Here is a 20,367-nt window from a genome sequence, read left to right as displayed (position 1 = left end):
AGACCATAAACATTTAATAAGTATGTAAATAAGGAAACAATCCGTGTTGTGAAACCTAAATATCAAAGTTAAAAGAACTGGAGGCAAGAATGTCTATTTTATGAACAACAAGGTACATGTATACTCTGTGCTTCCAGTGCCCTACAATGACATCTCAACATGCACTGTATTTATGAAGCTGGTCATCATCTTTGACTGTTGTTAATTATGACCCTGACTTGATTGTGTATTATGCTAGTAAGCAGTAGGGAAAATTGCTTTTAAATTATATAGCTCAGGTTGTCCAATCTGATATGGTGCTCTCAGGCTCCTGACATGTTGCATGGTAGCCTTCACTTGGGCAAAATATAGGTGCCTTTGAAAAATGATTTAGATATTAAAAATCCCAGATATTCCAGGTGAAAGACATCTCGGTTGTTGATATAAATGCAAGACATTTTAAATACGTCAGGTAGATACAAGAAACCAGCTACTTACCTCTGTAATGAAACTTACCATCATTAACTCGATAGCATAAGTTGCATTTCCACCTCCTTTGGTCAATGAAGGCAACAAAAGGGTTGATATATGTCCTACATGATCTGCATCTCACAATGGTGCTTGATGTTATTACAGGTAATTGCTAAAAAGTAAAACAATGAAAAGCTGTAGCAAAAAGGTTCCCAGTAAAATTTTTAGAGGACAGGATTGTGCAATATCTTAATTTTTGAAAGCTTCATAAAACCAAAATATTCTGTTAATCTTGTCTCCCACTTTGTCCTTTTAGTTCATTTATATACAGTGCAATATTCACACCTTTACTAACATTCTTCCTTTACAATAGGAAGACATAATAAAGTATTATTTTGATTGAACCAGAATTTTATCTCACATACACCAGTGTAAATCATGTGTTACACTTGTCTACAAAATGTTGGAGAGAAGAATCTGGTCTGATAATGGCCATTAATATATTTAGTTGGATAAAAGGAATCTGACTGATCACCATGACTGCAAGGGTCAGATGCAACCATTTTCATTGTAATTCTAGATAAGCAAACAACACAGCTGAAGTTAAGTTATGCAAGAATACTTGTACATTTTGGATGATTGACGGCACTAGCAGTTGGATCTTGTGCCTGAAAGAATACCCAAGACAGCCGAATACCCAAGTGGTATAGCTTCATGGTTTATTATGTATAAGCAATAGTACTTGATACAGAGAGAGCCATAGGTTCCCATACGAAGTTAATGAGGACAAGAGTTGCTTAATGTATGTGCACACTTTCTCAAGCAATTTGGATATGCAAATTACTCTAAAATCTTAGTTCTGAACAATGTAAAATGACCAGAGAAATAGGAGGAGCTGATTCTTGCCCTGTTTCCCCAGAATTTGATCAGTTGTGCTTGTTGAGAAGAGATTCCTGGAGGGGGTGGAATACTTCAGATCTCTCCCCCAGTTCAAGTTCACCTTATAAATTAACAAGTCAGTAGGAAGTTACATTTTCCATTGTCTACACAGAAGACATTTTTGCAAGAGGCAAAACTTCAAATAGCTATTAAATTAAGAGGAACAATCAATGTATGCAGGCATAGAGCACAAGACATGACATTTAAAAAATACCAAGGTAAGCTGTTCCCTCTGATGAAGCTTTACATAAAAACAAACAAGCAAAAAAGACAATTTTCCCTGAACCACTCCTACCACACTAAGGTACATAAAAAGCCTTAATTGTTGTAATTTGTAGTTTCTCTAACTACTTTGTTCATCTTATTAGATGCTACATTTCATTTACAAAAACGATGAAAGATTTACAGCCATAATATTTATTTTACAGCAACTGAATCAGTTCATCCTGTTACATTTAAGATAAAATTTTGAAACAATCAAAGAACAAACACCTGAACAGACAAGTTGAATAGAAATTCTACGGGAAAATAGTTCCACAGCGCCTGCTATTATTTAATACCCAATAAGGCTTAGACAAGATAAGAAAGTACCACACAGTATAAAACAAAGCACTATGAGAAGATATTCAAAATAAAAAATATTTAAATTTTACCGTTAGGTCTCTGAACGGATGCAGCAGCAAACCCAAGGGAAGTTTAGCTTTGTTTAACAAAGCCTGAGTCTGTGGAATATTTGTCAGTGTACATCGAAATGAACTGGAAGGAAATCATACCAAAATTAGCTTGCAAAGCAAACTTGAGCACATAAGTTGAATTAGCATGCAACTATATTCCCTGCAATTCAAAGAGTTGTGAAATTTTAACTATTGCTAAACCTATTTTCAAAACAAACAGAAACCATTGCCTAAAACAGCAAAAGTCTCCTCCAGAAAGAATAATATTCAAGGGTAAGTAGGGCACCAAACAAAAAGCTGAAAGTATTGCATTTCAAAAGGCAATGCACATTGCAGCTATCACGGAGTTTTAAAAAAGAACAAACAATTGTTGGGGTGGGGGGGAGGAGGGGGCGAGAGAAGGGGCTAGTACCCGAAGTAATTTAAACTTTGAGATGGTATTTCCATTCATGATAAATATTTTCTAATCTCAGAACTCACTAAAGGAAAATTGTACTTGCTAGTTGTTGAAAAGTTATTTTAATGGGAGAAGGAATATAGGAGGATCCTAATGTTTCCCTCCCACAAAGAACTGTTATGAGTCATCCTCTTCTCTTATGGACATGGAATGGATGTGACTCCCTAAAAACTTATTAATACCACTCAATATAGTAACCAAAAGGGAATAGCTCCAGACATACATAAGGAGTCCAGAAGAGGAGTACTGCCTCCAAAGTGCTCCAAGCATGGGACTGAATATGACCCACTCTAATTTCCCTCCTGCTCACAAAACAATACTTTTCCATTAGTCCACCAAGTTGATCCAAGTTTACATACTGGATTAAAGCTTCTTTCAGCATTACAACTAAGCTTTTTGGAGCAGAGACTTATTTTTCTTGTTTGCATGTGCCTGGCACAATGGGTCCCAACTTGGTTGAGGCCTTTATGCACTACTACAATTTAAATGTTTAATCATAATAATTATAATGTCTCTACTACTAATATACAAATGGATGGATTATTGTAGTGTGCCTGGTACGTCCTTCGAAAACTGCATGCTGGTGACTGGCAAGGCAATACTACATAAAATTTCCAAAGATTGCACTACTGTAGGTTACTATTTGCTTCAGATGCAAGCCAACATACTTAGATTGAAATATAAAGTCATTCAGGTTCTGGGTCCTGGCTACTTGAAAGACTGCCTCTCTCCTAAAGTGTTATCATCAGCTCACCATAAGGAAGTTTGATTTGAAACTTGTTTCTTCCCCTGGTCTCCCAGAGACCAAGTCTGTTGGGCTGTTAGGGCACAATGTAAAGCATCTCTCTTTCCCTAGGCTTTTGCCCAGCTTTAAGATTATGGGGTTATATTTTAATAACAGACCTTCCAGTGTTGACACCGATCACTAGTTACCTACAGTGAGGGATTTTTTTAGTGCTAGTCATTGGCTGAACTTTGCTCCCACTGATGGCAATGGTAAAACTACCAATGACTTTACCAGGACCAGTTAGGCCAATGCTCGGTGATTTTGAAAATTCCACACTTTAAAAAAAAATAAAAATCAGAAACTGAGTATTTTTGATTTTTATAAGTTACTGCTTTTGCAATTGATCTCAATTTGTCTTTGTGACCACCACAAACGATGGTAAATAGATTTTATTGATGAGTAAAATGAGGCAAACAGAGGTTAAGTGATCTGCTCAATGTCAAAAGCAAATCAGTCGCAGAGTTGGGACTAGAATGCTACTTAGTCTTATTTTGGTAAGCCTCATGAAGATTGTGTCAACAGCTACTTTATAAAATGTTCTCTTGATTTTAGAATGCCAGGGCCTTGAAATAAGAACAGTACATTGTTCCAGTAGAAAGGAATACCATAAGTTACTCAACAGTGACTTCCCCAAACATAAAGCAACAATATTGATAGACTCTAAAAACGTCCCATCTAATTGCCCTAAGAATGGTAGCCATAATGCTAAGCACTGATGGCAGGAGATATAAATTAGAAACAGCTTCAGTGTTCACACAGAAGTGAAGAGGACTTAACCTCTTTTCTCCAGAGGAAACAGACTACGCTGGTTGACCAGTGAAAGCAGAATACTGTGGTCAATTTCATCCCTTATACATTTTTTTCATTATTCTTAAGTAAATTATAAAAGGTCACAGAAAAATGCTATGTCTAATTGAAAACAGTATACCTACTCTGGGCTGCAATTTAATTTTTTAAGGTCTGAATTCAAATTAGGCACAGGAGCTAGAACTGGAGAAACAGGAAGAATATTCCTATCTTGAGTAAGGTTTACTGGTCTCAAGCTTTCTGGCTGCTGAGAATGCTGTAGACTTAATCCTCCTAAGGTGGATGATAATTGGTTCACACCAGGATACTGCTGAAAAAAAATAAGAGCATTGCAAAACAGTTATACTACATGTTTAATGAACATAATCATTACATTATTCTTTCAGATCACCATTAAGGAAGATATACCAGTAGCTAATAATTCTTTGCTGATGAGAAGAGAATTGTAATTTTAAAGGGTTACACAAGGGGACAACCGCTTCCCAGAATCTTAGCATATACTTCTTTGAATAGCATTCAGTCTACAGCATGAAGTCAACATAAAAGATAATTTTACAGGAAGTGCATAATCCTCATTTTAAAGACACTCTTATTCAACATTGTCTAAAGAAACCTAGAGGTAAATCAGCTCAGATATTACAAGAAAACTGATATTTTCCCCCCCTCTTATAAAGATCTCACTTTTTTCTTTTTCCAAACCAGAAAAACAGGCTCTACGTTTTATTTTCTCCCTCCAATCCGTGGTAAACCTCAGACTACATCATGCATTCCCTTGTTCCTGTAGCATTTAGAAAGATTATTTTAGATAAGTATTTGTAAAAGCTCTCTCAATTTAAAAACTCAAATTCAATTAGGTTTTTGTTTTAAAATTAAAAAATGCTTTAATTTCATTACACAACTGTCTGAAGTCAAGGAACTGTAGTATTATCACAAAGAAGGCTGTAAAACGTCTCTTGAAAAAACATCTCTTAAAAAACATCGCTTTGGCTCTAATCCTAGTTTCTAGGTGAATGCCCAATTGTCTTTTATTAATAAAGTATGGAGGGGTGAAGGCTGTGAACCAAGCACAAAAAGGGAAACGTTAAGTTAAACAGAGCTACACTTTCCTTTTCCTTTAGAAGAATTTTCATGTATACTAACCAATCTGCATTCCCCAAAGTGAAGAAGTACTCTCTTTTGGTTATGACTGTCATCTAGTACTGCTGTACACAGACCAATGGGAAATTGGATTGTATATCGGGAAATTACTGGTCTTCCTCCTTATTGAGTGTTTAACTAATAAATCTTCAGTTTCTTTCTCCTTCAAAAATAACAATTTAATAAAAGCTTAAAATATTAAATTTAAAAAGGGTTTTCTGTTTTTGTTTTAAACTAAAAGTTAAAAAGTAATTGCATGGGCTACAGCAATTTGTTGGTCCTCTCCCCAATAATTCAAGTAGCCATCTCATTCATTATTTTGAATTCAGAGCTACTACATCAATATTCAGACTTTCTTGATATTTACAGTTCTCACATTTAAAACTGTACTCATATTTTTAAAATAGACCATTGGGAACTATGTCAAAGGCACATCACTATAAGCTTTACAAAAGGATTGAAAAGAAACATCAAATAATTTCTCAATTAAAAATCTCACTTGTGGATATTGCTGAAACCCAGAATGGTGCCCTGGATTACTGGGCTGCATAGCAGAAGTAGGTGGTGCTGCATTCTGGTATCCAGGTTGAAGAGTTGGGTATCCGTAACCAAAGGGCTTAGGAGTCCTTGATGTCTGAGGAGTAGGAGCTGGACTACTTGTCGCAGAATTTGTTTCTTGGATAGGGAAAACAAATGTTTTTTCAAAATTGTCTATTGCATTTAAATAAAATAAGAAGCAAAATACCAGCAGCTGATCATGAGAATAATGCTTTTGTTAATTATAAAGAAACAATTCAAAAATTTCTCTGCATTGATCAAATGGATATCGTAAAACCGCAGAAAAAAAAAGTTTCATCTCACTGTCAGTACCCAGGGCAATACGTTGGGGAGCACTGTCCTCTAACTCTACTTCAAACCTATTTGTCTTCTAACTCTCCTCTGCATTTAATTAAATGCACCTCACCTACTAAGCAATTGGAACTTCATAATGTCATTTTATAATTGCCCCTTTTTAATAGAAAGGTAAGAGTAAATATATTGCAAAAATATAAAAAATAAGATCTCCTTAATTACAATTTTTCTCCAAGACTGATCTTGCTCCCAAATCTCCCCTGCCCTGCTAACTGCACCAAGACCTATTGCTCTGTAGCCTCTCCTAGTCACCCATGATGCGATTTAGCTAATTCTGTCTTCAAGGGTGTACATGGGATTTCTGTTGAAGTCAATGTAAGCCCCGCATGTGTATGCCAGGACAGAATTTGGCCCAACCATTTTAAAAGGCTGAATTATTTGCAGCATGCAGCTGCCAATTCAGATAGTTTGTTACGAAGTGGTAAGGAGAGGTAGACTGGACAAGAAACAGAAGCATAGCGTACTGATTATAGACTGATGTCTCAATAGCTCTCAGAGGGGAAAAAACAGCAGTTTTGAAACTGGTACATCTCAGCAACTTTAACATGTGGAATAATATACCTTAAACTATCACCTACAGCCAGGGTGAATAGAGGCTAGAAGGTCTACCTGGAGCAGAGGCATGGCAGTGCAAGTCACCTGCAACATCCACACTAAGGGGCAAGAGTTGGCCTGTGCAAGCCTGGAAAGTTGACAAGGCCAGAGAATCTGGGGACGGTCGCAGAGAAATTTAAACCTGGCACCCTCATCCCCCCGCAAAAAGGTAAATTCTCTCAAGCAGGGGATGCCCACAGGAAAGATTCAAAGTTGACATGAGTAAGATGCTACTCAACTCTATGGTGCTATACAAATGTTTTGTAAAAAACAACAAGCCAGCTTAATTGGGAATCACACATTTTAATATATAATGGATGTCTCATTGCTGATGACTGAAAGGGAGGCAGTAAAGATAAGCAGGAATCCGTGATGGGATTCCACGAAAGGGAATCTAGAGTAAGAGGAAATGGGTGATGTTTTTAAAAAAGAACAACCTGAAAAACTAGAACTGTATATTATAATTTTTCTGTTTTGTTATACCTTAACAATTCAGAATTAGCATGCAACAAAGCGCTCACCTGGATAGCCACCTCCTTCAAGAGCATCATAACTGTTGACAACAGGAGAGGCACTGCTAGTAGTGGAGGAGCTGTCAATAGCTAAAAATAAATACAAAAATAAAACAAAGATTTGCTTTAAGCAATGGCAAGCTTCTGTGAGGACAGGGCTTCAGAGAACATTGTTTCTTAAACTTCTGGTAAGAAACTGTTCAATATTGTACTAAGAATCCAAAGTTATTGCTATTGGAAAACACAAAGATCATACCTAAAATGTAGCCAATTTGGTATTCAGAAAACATGGAAAAAGCAACAAATGGATAAGGACAAAAATGAAATTAAAATGATTTAAAAAGAGGTTTTTAGACAACCATTTATAAATTCTTTTTAATCTAAAAGAGTTCAGGTAATTTAAAATATTTCTATTTATACTGCCTCAATGGCAGCATTCAGCACCCCCATATCATGCAAGACGTTCAATGGTCTTCAAAGGGAGTTTTGCCTTAGTTGAAAGTGCTGGATAGAGTATTTTGAAGTAACCTTTGCATCAGAAATTTTCCAACGTCCCTCCTTTTGTATGCTGTTGTAATAAAGAGTGGCTTGTCTTATTGTTAAATAATAAGCAACATTCAGTAGAGCTTTTGCAAAAGTTCTCTGCCCTAGCTGTAACAGATGAAAATTGGTGAAGCCAAAAGGCATACCTAAAACACACTAATAAAAGAAGTAAAGAGTACTTTAAAAAAATTTCTTGGACTACTGATGAATAATTCTTCCTAGTGCCACACTTATTCTCTATTTAACTGATTACCTGGATTGTAATACATTAAATGAAAATAAGAAAATGTTTTAAAAGCATTTGTGTTAGTGCAGTTTCATATACATTTGCCACAAGAAAGGGACAGGAGAGTAGAGAGATTTTGTGTGCCTGCTCCCTAGAAACAAAAACACAAACAGATAATTTTGGCCTCTGAAATCTCGTATCTGAACTACAACTCACAAAATACAACACAAAGAAAAAAATAGTTTATGTAAGTGTTCAGCCAAAACAAAGGCACATACAATCCTTCCTTCCTAGTGAAGCCAAAGTGGGTTTCAGGAACACATTAATGGAGAGAGCATGCTGGCTTGGCAAACTAGAATGGGGAAAGTGTTCCATGCACAGGAGCAGAGTGAAATGCATCTCGGAGACAACATTACTAGTAACCTGGAGACACCACTATTGTAAAGATTACTTCGGCATTTCAATTATAACTATTTCTATGAAATTTTTAAGTAGAGTGTAAAACAAGGCTTAAATTCAACATTAAAATCAGTTACTCTTAGGAACAAAGTTTTAACTTCCCTCTTTAAAAAAAATATTTTTTTAAAAAAGTACAGTGTTAATTAAAAATAACAAACTTGTGAACTTAGTAAACATCTTCCTTTGTTATATGCACTTATGAGCTTGAAAAACATTTCTTTCCCTATCAAATTCTCTCTTTTTTCCCCCAATCAGGTGAAAAATCCTAGGAGCTGAAGCAAACAAGATTCTTGTTGATTCAGCAGCATAGCTTCTGTAAGTTAGGTTAACCACTGCTAATTAAAAGCCAAAAGGGGAGCTTATTTCCACACCCAACAAAATATGGTAGGTATAGATGTAGGATTTTTTTAAATGAATATATGTTCTTTGCACCAGGAAGCCAATTTTACTTAAATATATATAAAAAATACTAAGAGGACACACTACCCAACTATAATCATTTTAAGGTAGGTCAAGTTTTGTGAATGTTCTGATGTTACAGGTTAGTTGTAGAATATATTTCTTATTTATTCAACTGTAAATTGGATTCCATAAAATTTATTTGTGGCACCTTAGAGACTAAGGAATTTATTTGGGCATAAGCTTTCGTGAGCTACAGCTCACTTCATCGGATGCATACTGTATGCATCCGATGAAGTGAGCTGTAGCTCACGAAAGCTTATGCCCAAATAAATTCCTTAGTCTCTAAGGTGCCACAAGTACTCCTTTTCTTTTTCTGGATACAGACTAACATGACTGTTACTCTGAAACATAAAATTTATTCTATCAATCCACACGATCAATCAGATATCAAATCAATTTGCACTAGTCACTCATTAAGATTTTACTATAATGATCAGACTATATGGCAGAATAAAGCACAGGCACTTCAAAGCTTTACTTTAATGAATGCATAGCAAAAACTGATTGCTATGAAAAATGTGGCTAAAGCTTGAAATATATCTATCTCAATGTGTAGCACTCTAATTAGGTAGTGCTGGCATAAAATCAATAACTATGAAGCAGAAATTAAAATATATATATATATATATATATATATATATATATATATATTAATGGATACAATAAAGTCAAAGTACATATCTCCAAAGAATAGCATGAGGATCTTTGAGAGATGAATGACAGCTTGGAAGCACAAACATTAACTTTTTTTTTTTTCTTTCCCCCCAGTGTCACACTAAAAATGTAATTAAATCTGAATTATTTTTGGTTTCTTCTACAAAAGTTCTCCAGGCTAACTCTGGGAGAAAGATAAAGTATGAAAGAGGTTTATAGTTGGAGAGAAATATCTCAGGTTCTCTGTTTAACAATTCTACTAATAAGTATAACATGATGAAAATAAGAATACGACTCCTCATATCCTATGAGAAACATTTGACTCCATCGCCCTGAAGATCTTTTATGTACTGTTCTTACCCCCTGAAAAATTCATCAGAGTCCCAAGATATACTGAGAATTCTGAGGGGTCTATAGATTTCTTCCCCATTGCAAGGCATATTTTGTTGATTGCACTACTCCATACTATTATTCTGACATGTTGCATTTTACTGATACCAAACTACGACTGGACTCGGATTCAGCAAGGTACTTACACATTTATTTGACAATAGGAATCCTCACATGCTTAAGTTTAGTCACTTATCTTGCTGAATCAGAATTATAACAGCATTCATTTCTTTGTATACCTTACCTATTAGTAACAGAGTTCCCTCCACATTACTGACTCTTCCAGCATCATGTACTAAGTGACTCGAACACCAGAGTACAAGATAACCATCACTACAATATACACGAAATGTCATTGATACCATGAACTGTAATGTTGCCATCAGGTTCTGTGGTTTGTTCTGCAATCACTGCAGCTAGAATTTGAGACACTTTTGTAACCAGATTTGTATACTGGTTGCACAAGGAACTATCTATTTTGTACCTCTGACTCATCAGTTCAATACAGTGAAATCTAAGAAACAGACCTACTGTTAAAGTCCCCTACACGCAATATCTAGTCTCAGTAAAATAAAGTGACATTTTGTTGCCATTGCTTTAATGGCATTATTCTGCTTCAAGTGATAGAGCAGTAGTTCTCAAACTTTTGTACTGGTGACCTATTCCACATAGCAAGCCTGAGTGCGACCCCCCCTTATAAATTAAAAACGAACACTTTCTTATATATTTAACACCATTATAAATGCTGGATGCAAAAAGGGGTTTGGGGTGGAGGCTAACAGCTTGCGACCCCCCCATGTAATACCTTGTGACCCGAGGGGTCACGACCCACATTTTGAGAACCCCTGTGATAGAGAGGCCAATTCTGTTCCCACTGAAGTCAACAGAAGCAGTGAGCCTAGAGTTAAGTAGTGCTATTTGTGAGAATAAACTTCTAAATATAGACAAAAAACTTACAATGAACATCTAATGACCAATGTAAAAATATTATTGGTTAAAAAGCTGATCATGCTAGTAACATAATTATATCTATTTTACAACCTTTCTTCAGCACCACTTCTAAGTATGTAACAAACTAGAGAATCAGATTACATAGAGAGCAATTGTTACAAAGAACAATTTAGCAGAAAATATTCCTCAGATCTATAAAATAAGCTAGGGATAAACTTAATTTAAAATTAAGCAGGATAAAGATTTAATTTAAGATCATTCACCAACAAACCTGTATTCTGCTTTTATTCAATTTTAATTTTAAAAACACTGAAGACTAAACGGATTAACTTAATTTCATTCAGAAACAGATGCTGGCCTCTGCAAAATGCTAAAAATTAGCTTGGGGGGGGGCGGTGGGGGGAATACATGGTAGATTGTAAGACCAATCTTTTTCTTTGGAAGAGGAGGGGAAAACATTGCCCTTTTGTTAAGCAAATTCTCCAGGAACACTTCTTGCTGTTTGGTTAAATGCTAACTGAACAAAAGACTTTCTATGAAAAGCATCCTCCAACTGAACTCAATGGACAGGATACATGAGCTGGTGTAAGATACAAGGAAACAAATCAAAGGCAAGAAATTATTCTCAAAATATCCTTCTAAATCACTGCAGAAAACAAACTTCTACACAGCATTCACAGCGGAGTAAAACTTTCATGAGTAACAGCCTGACTAGCGTGTTTTTCAGAAGAGGCAGTTGCAGGAGCAGTATGTCAAGACTATGGCGACTGGTAAAAGCACAGAAATAGGCTTCCAATGTGGCTCCTGTACGTTGTTACAGAGAAGTAACCATTCTCTCCACTCCCAAAGCAGTGAATGTCCTCACGAAATAAGCCTAAATTGAGCATGGAGCCTCTTCAGCTTTTAACAGTAGGACTTCCTAGTAGTCCTCAAAACCAACAGCACACGCAGTAGTACACCATACAAGAGGTTGCATATGTCTACCAGTAGGATGAATCAATGGCTACATATCTTTCTCTCTCAAGAGGGCTCTCTGAAAGAAGATATTTAGCACTCTCCTCACCATCAAGGCTGAAGATCTACTTCTCTTTTAGGGTTCATGCAGAGCAAGAAAAATAAATAATGACCTGAAAAAATATCATGACCTGAGGAACTACCAAAAAACATGGAACTAGTTTTGAAACTAAACCATTCTGATAAAAAATAAACATGGATCCTTGCAGTGAAAAGCCTGAAACTCCCAACAATCCTACCCAAATGAACTGCCATAAGAAAAATAGTTTTCAAAGTAAGTGACCTCTCGAAATTATTCACCGGGTCTGGGGAGAGATAATCCATAAAGACAGGCAGGGTGAAGACTCCACAAGAAAAAGGGAGGACAGCTCTGGTCTCACTTTATCTGCCTCCCTAAATACTTTCAGGTAAGTGCCTGTGGACAAATACTCTATTACACATAATTAAGGCTCCATTATGAAATTGCACAAAACCGATACTCTGTTACATATTTTTTTTAAGGAAATGAAATATCACAACAAAGGTTGAGTGGAGAAGGGCAGAAGTGTGCCGAATACTGAAGCTCTAACGTTTTGCAATAGACTGTGGAGATGAACTACTTGTGGACCAACAGAAACATGGCAATCACTTTCTCAGAGATCTATATTTTTCTTTATAAAGACTGTCCTCCCAAAAGCCATGCCATACTGGCCACTGGCATATCAGAAAAGGAGAGGATGATCTTGAGCTTAAGTCACTAGACTGAGAATACCTCAGGAGTTTTACTGTTTTCCTTTCTCTGCCTCCTAAAACTGAACAGTACTAGAGAAACACAGGACAGGTTCTGTATACAGTTATTGACTTAAAAATAATATTTACCACATGACAATATATTTTACTTTACTGCAGTATTTACAGTGTTCCCTATACTTAGAAGGAGAAATATATAAAAAAAACTGATAAATTTAACTATCATAGGTGGTAAAACATCTACATGTATAACTGTAACAGAGCTAAACCAACCATCATCCAAAAGCTCTACATCCAGACACATTCCATTAGAACATTACAAGTTTGCTGAAAGTTAGAATACTGAAATTAAAACAGCCTCAAAGTGCAACCGTTACACTATAAAATACGAAGATGCATGTTACCTCAGGGGAAAAAACATTGTACTGAGCAATTTCCAATTACTACACTCCATTTTTAACTACCATATTCATATAAGAGTTGGAAATTTTCCCTCAGCTTGCTAGGTGTCTGAAGAATTGCAACTACTTTTGGGATTAAATTTTTAATTTTAATAATTCAAGGAGGTGGAAATATGAAGACAAAACTTGGGTAGGAAAAAAGCAATATACTGGTGTAAAGCTAAAGCAGACCTGCTTCCTCATCCTCCTCATCCTCTTCCTCATCATCTGAACTTGATGACAAGGGAGCTGGTGCAGAGCTAGCTTGATTATTAACATATCCACCATACTGCATGCCTGTGAAGTGGAAAGCACAAACACAAGAGTCAAACAGACAAGAAAGATGAGAAACAAAAGTCACAAATCATTGCATTAAAAGTGAGAGAAATCAGGCATTCCAGAGAACATCCTAACATGCAAGTGATGAAAGTTTATTAAAGTCTAAGAGAGCTAGATAATCTCTGTAAGTAGTTTAGCACAAGCAGCTTTTTAGTGAACTAGTTTGGTTCAGCATTAGTAGTGCCTAAGAAAAACTAGTAGGAAGGAAAATATATATATTTATATATAGGACGGAATATTATAAAGAACGAAACATTTTTCCTCTGGACAAAGAAAGAATCAGTTTGCTCGGCAAACTTGCCCTTTTAAAAAAGGATTCTCCAAATTCTTTAGTATTTTGCAGTTTAGCAAGAAGAGCAATGAAATGTACCATTGCCTCACCGTATAAACGCACGTATGTTCCACCTTTCCGTGTTTTCCATCACACTCTTACCATGCATTTTAAACAAGATATGCCAGTTTAATAAGTATTAGTATTACTGTGCCGGTTGACTTGGTCAAGACTGTCAAAAATGAGGGCCTAAAGCTAGGCTCGTAAGTCCATATTTAGGCACCTACATACATGGCCTGATTTTCAAAAGCACTGAGCACCCAAGAACATCACCACAGAACATTCTACAAACTGTAACCAACAGTTTTTAATACAATAGGCACCATACACAAATACAAACAATACGCAAGGCACTAGATACATATAGTGTGCAAAGATGTGCTGTATAGCAATGTTAAGTACTGATCAGTTGACACTTAGTGTGTGCAGAACTACTGACTTTACTTTAACTACGCAAGTACTCAAACTTTTGAACATCTGTTGATTTTATAGATGCAACTTACCATAGTTTTCCTCTTGGCAGCCCATTAGACTACTATGCTTTAAAAAAAATTAACTCAGACACTTCCAAAGTTTTGAAGAGTTCTGTGGTTTGCTAACAGAAGTGCCAAATTTAAACTGGACTGGTATACCACATATTAAACATGAAAACATATTTAACATTCTATTACAATAAAATTGTTGCAGATAAATCATATACACGCTGGCATTCATGTATACATACAATGATGTGTATACGTAATGACATTCAATTACTAACTCAAACTGTTTTAACTGTTGTACAGTGAGCCATATTAACATGTATTTTATTAAAATACACAAGCTAGCCATCACATCATTCTGCTTTAAAAAGATTCTCAGATGAACAAATCAGGAGTATTTAAATTATACTTATTACAACCCAGCAGGGTCAGTTTGAAGAGCAGCTACCGAGCCAATGGAAGAGGTAATAAGAAATCAAAGAGAATACCAGAACACTGTCTGGCCAAGGCAGAAAAAAGACAGGAGTCTGTGGATATGGTTTAATTAGGCGGCAACTTTATTCACTTAATATATTTTCAAGTACCTGGCAAAAAGTAGCACAATGCAGGCATTTCCCTAATCATTTCCACCTAATGCCCAACCTGGTTTCAGCCATCCTGTTGCTGGACCCCCACCATTCTCCCGTCATATGAGATAAAAGGGGCTATAAAAGGAGGGAGGTCCTTTCTCTGCTGTATCAGCCTTAAACAGAAAAAGAGAGGGTGCTAAGCCTCCCACTGTAGCAGACTTAGGAGCCCCAAATACCCCTTTACTCAGCTTTCTTAAGTGATGCTTCCCTTCAAATCGTTTTCCAATCCATTTCATCCAAGAACCATATCCTTTACATAACGAGTACATTTATGTCTGGCTACCTCCTCCCACCCTGTCCCTGACAGGTTCCTAGATATTGACTGATTCCTCCCTTAATATTAGAGAAATAGGTATACTCAATTTTCCCTGAATAATTCAGGTGTCACTAAGATATGTCCCAAATTATCAAACTCCCTTGATTACAAATGAATTTATCCACCTCCTTTTCCACATACCTCCCCATTATATTGACCCAAGGAGGATTCATGGCTCCCTTCTATATCCTACATTGCAACATGTCAGACCAAATAATTGTCATCCCAGGAAACAACTCCTGGATCTGCACCACATCCCTCTTAACTCTGAGCATCAATTGAACCCTCTTATGCCTTCACGATAGTTTTCAACGAAGAAAATAATAACTGCAACCAGTTTCTGTTCCTAGGCTGCCAAAGAGTGTACAAGGGGCATCAACTGTTCCCATAGCATGCTCTGCCATCCACATTAGCTCAGGACCGCCACCCTACCTAGACACAGATGTGAACTGCCAGATGAGCTGAAAGCCCACTTGTGCACCCAGTATACAATATTGTACCTACAGATCCACACCACTGCTTGCTTGGTCCATTTGCATGATTCTGAAATTGGAAACAGTAAAATTAGTTCAGATTCTCTACCTGGGGTCTCACATATGTCCCACATGCATTTGAATGTCATTGCTCAATTGCCAGAATAGCCCTCGCCCTAGCTATTGAAGTCTGGAATGAGTGGGGGCCAAATTATGCACCAGTAATGTCAACTCTAAAAGCCCTTTTCTGAAAACTGTAACAAGCTGGTATGTTGCGAGGGGCCTTCCATCACCAAGAATAAAGAGGGGGTCCTCTCCAATCAGTCTCATCTCAGTTTGAAGTCCTTAATGCACCTAGTGGGCATATTCTGGCTTCACTCCCCTCCTGTAGTATGATGGACTCACCTCATCCCCTGAACAGTTTTCAATATCCTCAGGGTCAAGACAATTAATTGTACCTCCCACCTGTAAATTCCTCCACTCTAAAACCCATTTCAAAGCATCCTTCAATAACCCAAGCACTAGCTCACTCATCTAAAAGCTCCAAAAAAACTACCAGGAATGCAGTCTTGAACAAGGCTGACTCTTGTCTGCTTCTGCATATTTGGGTGAGAACCTGAACCAAATCCCCAAGTGTCTGAACAGCAATCCTCTCTGGGACCCATGTCTTGAGGCTATGCTACTAAAAACCTCTTTATGCCCAATATATGATGTTGGCATTTTGTGTGGAAAGCCTCCAGCTTTGCCCAGTCTCAGCGGCATAGTGTCCTGTTTCGCAACCATCCTACAGTATGGAAAGGATACAGCTCGAATAGATCTTGAACTGGGTTGTCATGCTGAGATGATGTTGATTCCATATTCATTGTAAACGCCCCTTGGCAGACACTGTGATGCCCATCTGATGGAGAACCTGTTTGAGAGCTGGAATGAACTGGTGAGTACAGACCCCAAATAGCAAAAGCTGGGGACTGCTTCGACAGTTGGGAGTCATGGGTGGACCTGGTCCTAGATTTTGCAGCTTTGTCTTTGACCACAGAACATGGAGGCCAACCTTAGCTGACTCCTCCTCCATTTGCTGGAGTGCCTCACGAAACCTGCAGGGGCTCTGTACTAGAAGAAGAGGCGTAAGAACAACGTCATCGGCGTAGTCAAGGTCTGAGAGTGAGAGACCACCGATCTTAATGCCTATGGACCTGATAGAATACTGTATTATGAAATCCATTGCCCGACAAAAGAGTGCAGGGGCCAAGACACAGCCCTGTCTGACACCAGATACTGATTTAAAAGGTGCCGACATCCAATTCCCTAAACGTACACGGGCAGTGGTTCCATTATGCAGCTCACTAATCAAGTCCAGCAGAGTGTTTGGGACACCTACGTCCTTTAAGGCCTTACATAGCACAACTTGGTCAACTGACTCAGACAAAGCTTTAAGATTGACATATGCTACATGCAGGGGCTTCTTGAACTCATGGTGTATCTCCAACAACAAGCAGAGGGCCAAAATGGCGTCTAATTGGACCTGTTCCTTGTAAAGCCTGAGTGTTGGGGGCAATGCTTCTAATGTAGCAGGGGCTCCAAATGGGCCAGCAGAACATACACAAGCACCTTCCCTGGCATGGACAACAAGGTGATTGGGCTGTAGCTCTTACTTTATAAGATCAAGGGACCGCGCAGTGAATGTGAGATCACAATACCGTTCTTCCAGGCAGTTGGCAAGGTTCCAGTTCTCCACATCAAACGAAAGATGGCCAGAAGTGATTCTGCTACAGAGTCAATAGCACATTTTAGCAGCTCTCGGGAATGGCTGAGCATCCATTTTCAGTCAGCAGATGGCACACTTCATCCAATGATGGTGATCAGTACAAGTATCTGGGTCTGAAACCACAGTGGCTGTCAAAACGTCCAGCTCTGAACAAGCTGCAGCTGGAGGGCGATTCAGGGCCCTGTGATAATGTTCCACCCAGCGTGAAAGGATGTTGTCATCTAATTTACATGAATGGCCTTGGCGGTCATTCAAGATCCCTTTCATAGTAACTACCTCTTGACCGCCAAGGTTGCAGATCATGCAGAATGCCAGCTTTAAGTCTCCCCTGGCTAAACCAAATTCTTCATCATCATCATCATCTACCACTTGGTTAGAATATGCCTCAAGCTCACAGAATGCCAAGGTGTTAAACTTTCACTTCAGCTGAGTATGAGTGTGCTTATCGCCACACTGACTGGATGTGACCTTCAATTTAACTGTCTGGAAGGCCTCCTTTGATAGCCATGGTCAGTGTGCTAGATGCCTAATAGCCAATTGTCTGCTCGGCAGATTGGTGGAGGATGGAGGTAAACGAAGAGCAGGCAACCTCGACATCAACCAGCAAGTCAGCTAGAGCCAAGAATCTATTTCTGATGTCGATACATAACCTGTTGGCTAAACCCGGCACACAGAGAAGCGCATCAATGTCAAACGTTTTCCTCATCACAGAGGGCGTACTCACTCGTCAGAGTGTCAATGTCATGCAGGCAACCACTAGGTGGTGATCTGTTTTTGTGGCACATTCTGCAGCACAATATACTCTACAGGAGGCGAAGAGATGCCTGTCACGTGCGATATGTGGTCCAACTCCTTCTGAGTGATGCCATCGTGAGAGATCCATGACATCTGATGTATGCATTGCCGCTTGAACCATGACCCAAGAATGGAAAGATTCTGAGAGGCGCAGAAGGTGAGCAAGCGGCAAGAGTGTACCTGAACTGTAATGGCCAATGACCTGATCAAGCCCAATTTGCCGGGAGCCAGTAACTGCATTTAGGTGGCCCACAATCATGAAATTGTCATGTGGAGGGACTGTGCATACTAAAGATTCCAACTGATCGTAGAAATGATCTTTGAATCAACAGATTTCTCTGTCAGCAAATAGACCACTATGACAGCGAGGTGACTGTGCTGATGTTTAAGACGTGCAATAAGTAGTAGAGAAGACCTGGGCATCCAGGTTATCAAGAAGGACTTGGTTTTGCCTCGCAGTAGTAATGCTACCCCTTGTAAGTGGTTGGGGCCACTGGAATACAGAACTAATGAATCTTCCACCTTGTGGCATTCGTGATTTATCAGCCTTGATTCCGTCAGGCCTGCGATTGATATGCCAAGACCGTCCACACGAGACAGCGACCTGATGACCACACCTGTGAAGAGTTGCAACACTCCAGGTTGCAATTTTGATGGGTTGGTGGAGAACCCAGCTGCGATTGAATACATTGTCATGGTACACTGCTGACGTGCCTGCCGACATCAGAGAACAAGCATCCTCAGGCGGTCTTTGGTATGAGCCCATCACATCTGCACTGAGAGAAGACAGCACCGGTAGGTCATCTACAGCTGAGAGTAAAGCAGGGGCTTTAACCCTGGTGCTGAGTGCTAAGTTATTCATGTTGCAAGAGAGAATGATCTATAACTGTGTCTCTAATCAGTTTCTCCCTCCGAAAAGACACTCCATGAAAAGGATTCAGAAACTGTTCTCAAGTCCCCAAAACCTCCTTCACCTCTTCATTAAGCTTATAAAATGGTTGGGCTTTGATACTCCCAATGGAAGCTGACAGTCTGGTGCAAAATGCCCAAGACTGCAAACTCCAGCACTGTATGCTTCCTTGCCACTATAGCCTTGATAATCAATCCCAGAAGTTCCCACAATGTATCCTATGGGACTCTAGATACCCCAGTCTGTGTCTCTATCCCACTCCCTAAATAGGTCAGCTTAGCAGAGGGCCCTTGTTTTTTCATCAGCCAGAGGTATCCCCAACATAACATGGACTCACCATATATATAGCTGTAGTGAGCACATTCTTGAGAAGCTGAGTTGTCAGATGCCATAACATATTAGAGAGGTTTAGAAACAAAGCAAGGCTGAGGGTATCTCAGTTTTTCCAATACGCTATGCAATAACATTCCCACAGGGACGATCACACTCTGCTGAAGATCCTATATGTAACAACTGGCTAGTGCGACACAGGCAGAACCAACAGAAATGAAACTGATGAACTCTTCAATTTCTCTCTGCTGCTAGAACGTGGGGAAAAAAACGTGTTCAGATATTCTTATCCCCTGGTTCTATGGAGTGCACTTATTAAAGAGGAGGGAAAAGAAAAATTCTCTTCCCAGTACCAGATTGTATTTGTGCTTCTCTTAAAGATTTTACTTATGGCTCAGCAGGAGCTGCAAAGTGCAACTGAATAGGAATACGTCAGTCTCCTTTTACAATGCTTCAGGAGTGCTGAGCAAGAACATGTTGATTAAGGCATGATTAAGAGGGGGAAAGAAACAGATTAAGATCAGTACGACAAGAGGTGAGGAAGACCTAAGATAAAAACCACAGGAGTGGGGTCAGATATGAAGAGGAGAAGGAGTGGAACACAAAAGGAGAGAGAAACGAAAAGCAGCTAGAAAGAAGGTTAGTATGGTGTTCCTCTCACAGTGAGTCAGAGTTTAGGATGGGGCTTGATACCAAACTACGTGTCCCAGAGCGAGCTGGGAGTTCTGCAGGGGCAGTACATATAAACTGTGAGGAAATATATGCTCACAATCACTCTTTAATAATCCAAATGCAATCTCTAATCTGAAGAAATCTTGGAACCATTAGCAATTATCTTCAAGGACTGATGGACTTTGAAT

At 38.5% G+C, this 20,367-nt stretch overlaps 1 protein-coding gene across 5 annotated transcripts in view; it reads right to left on the bottom strand.

Moving 5' to 3' along the window:
• Positions 1–20,367, bottom strand: part of SEC24B (SEC24 homolog B, COPII component) — a 99,985-nt gene that overhangs the window by 53,071 nt on the left and 26,547 nt on the right. For 2 of the 5 annotated variants that reach the window (XR_013345889.1, XM_077815128.1), the window contains exons 4-9: positions 13,330–13,434; positions 7,279–7,359; positions 5,751–5,926; positions 4,240–4,424; positions 2,043–2,145; positions 496–622 (exon numbers count right to left, since the gene is read on the bottom strand). Coding sequence is in view for 4 of the 5 variants with exons in the window: in XM_077815128.1 (XP_077671254.1) it covers positions 496–622; positions 2,043–2,145; positions 4,240–4,424; positions 5,751–5,926; positions 7,279–7,359; positions 13,330–13,434 (777 nt within the window). In the remaining variant the exon portion in view is untranslated. The remainder of the gene's footprint in view (positions 1–495; positions 623–2,042; positions 2,146–4,239; positions 4,425–5,750; positions 5,927–7,278; positions 7,360–13,329; positions 13,435–20,367) is intronic. The other 3 variants (XM_077815129.1, XM_077815130.1, XM_077815131.1) reach the window with 3 other exon arrangements.

This window comes from Eretmochelys imbricata, chromosome 4, assembly GCF_965152235.1.
Source record: "Eretmochelys imbricata isolate rEreImb1 chromosome 4, rEreImb1.hap1, whole genome shotgun sequence".
Lineage (NCBI taxonomy): Eukaryota > Metazoa > Chordata > Testudines > Cheloniidae > Eretmochelys > Eretmochelys imbricata.
The sequence above is the reverse complement of the archived record's forward strand: the minus strand, read 5'-3'. Positions and strand labels throughout refer to the sequence as shown.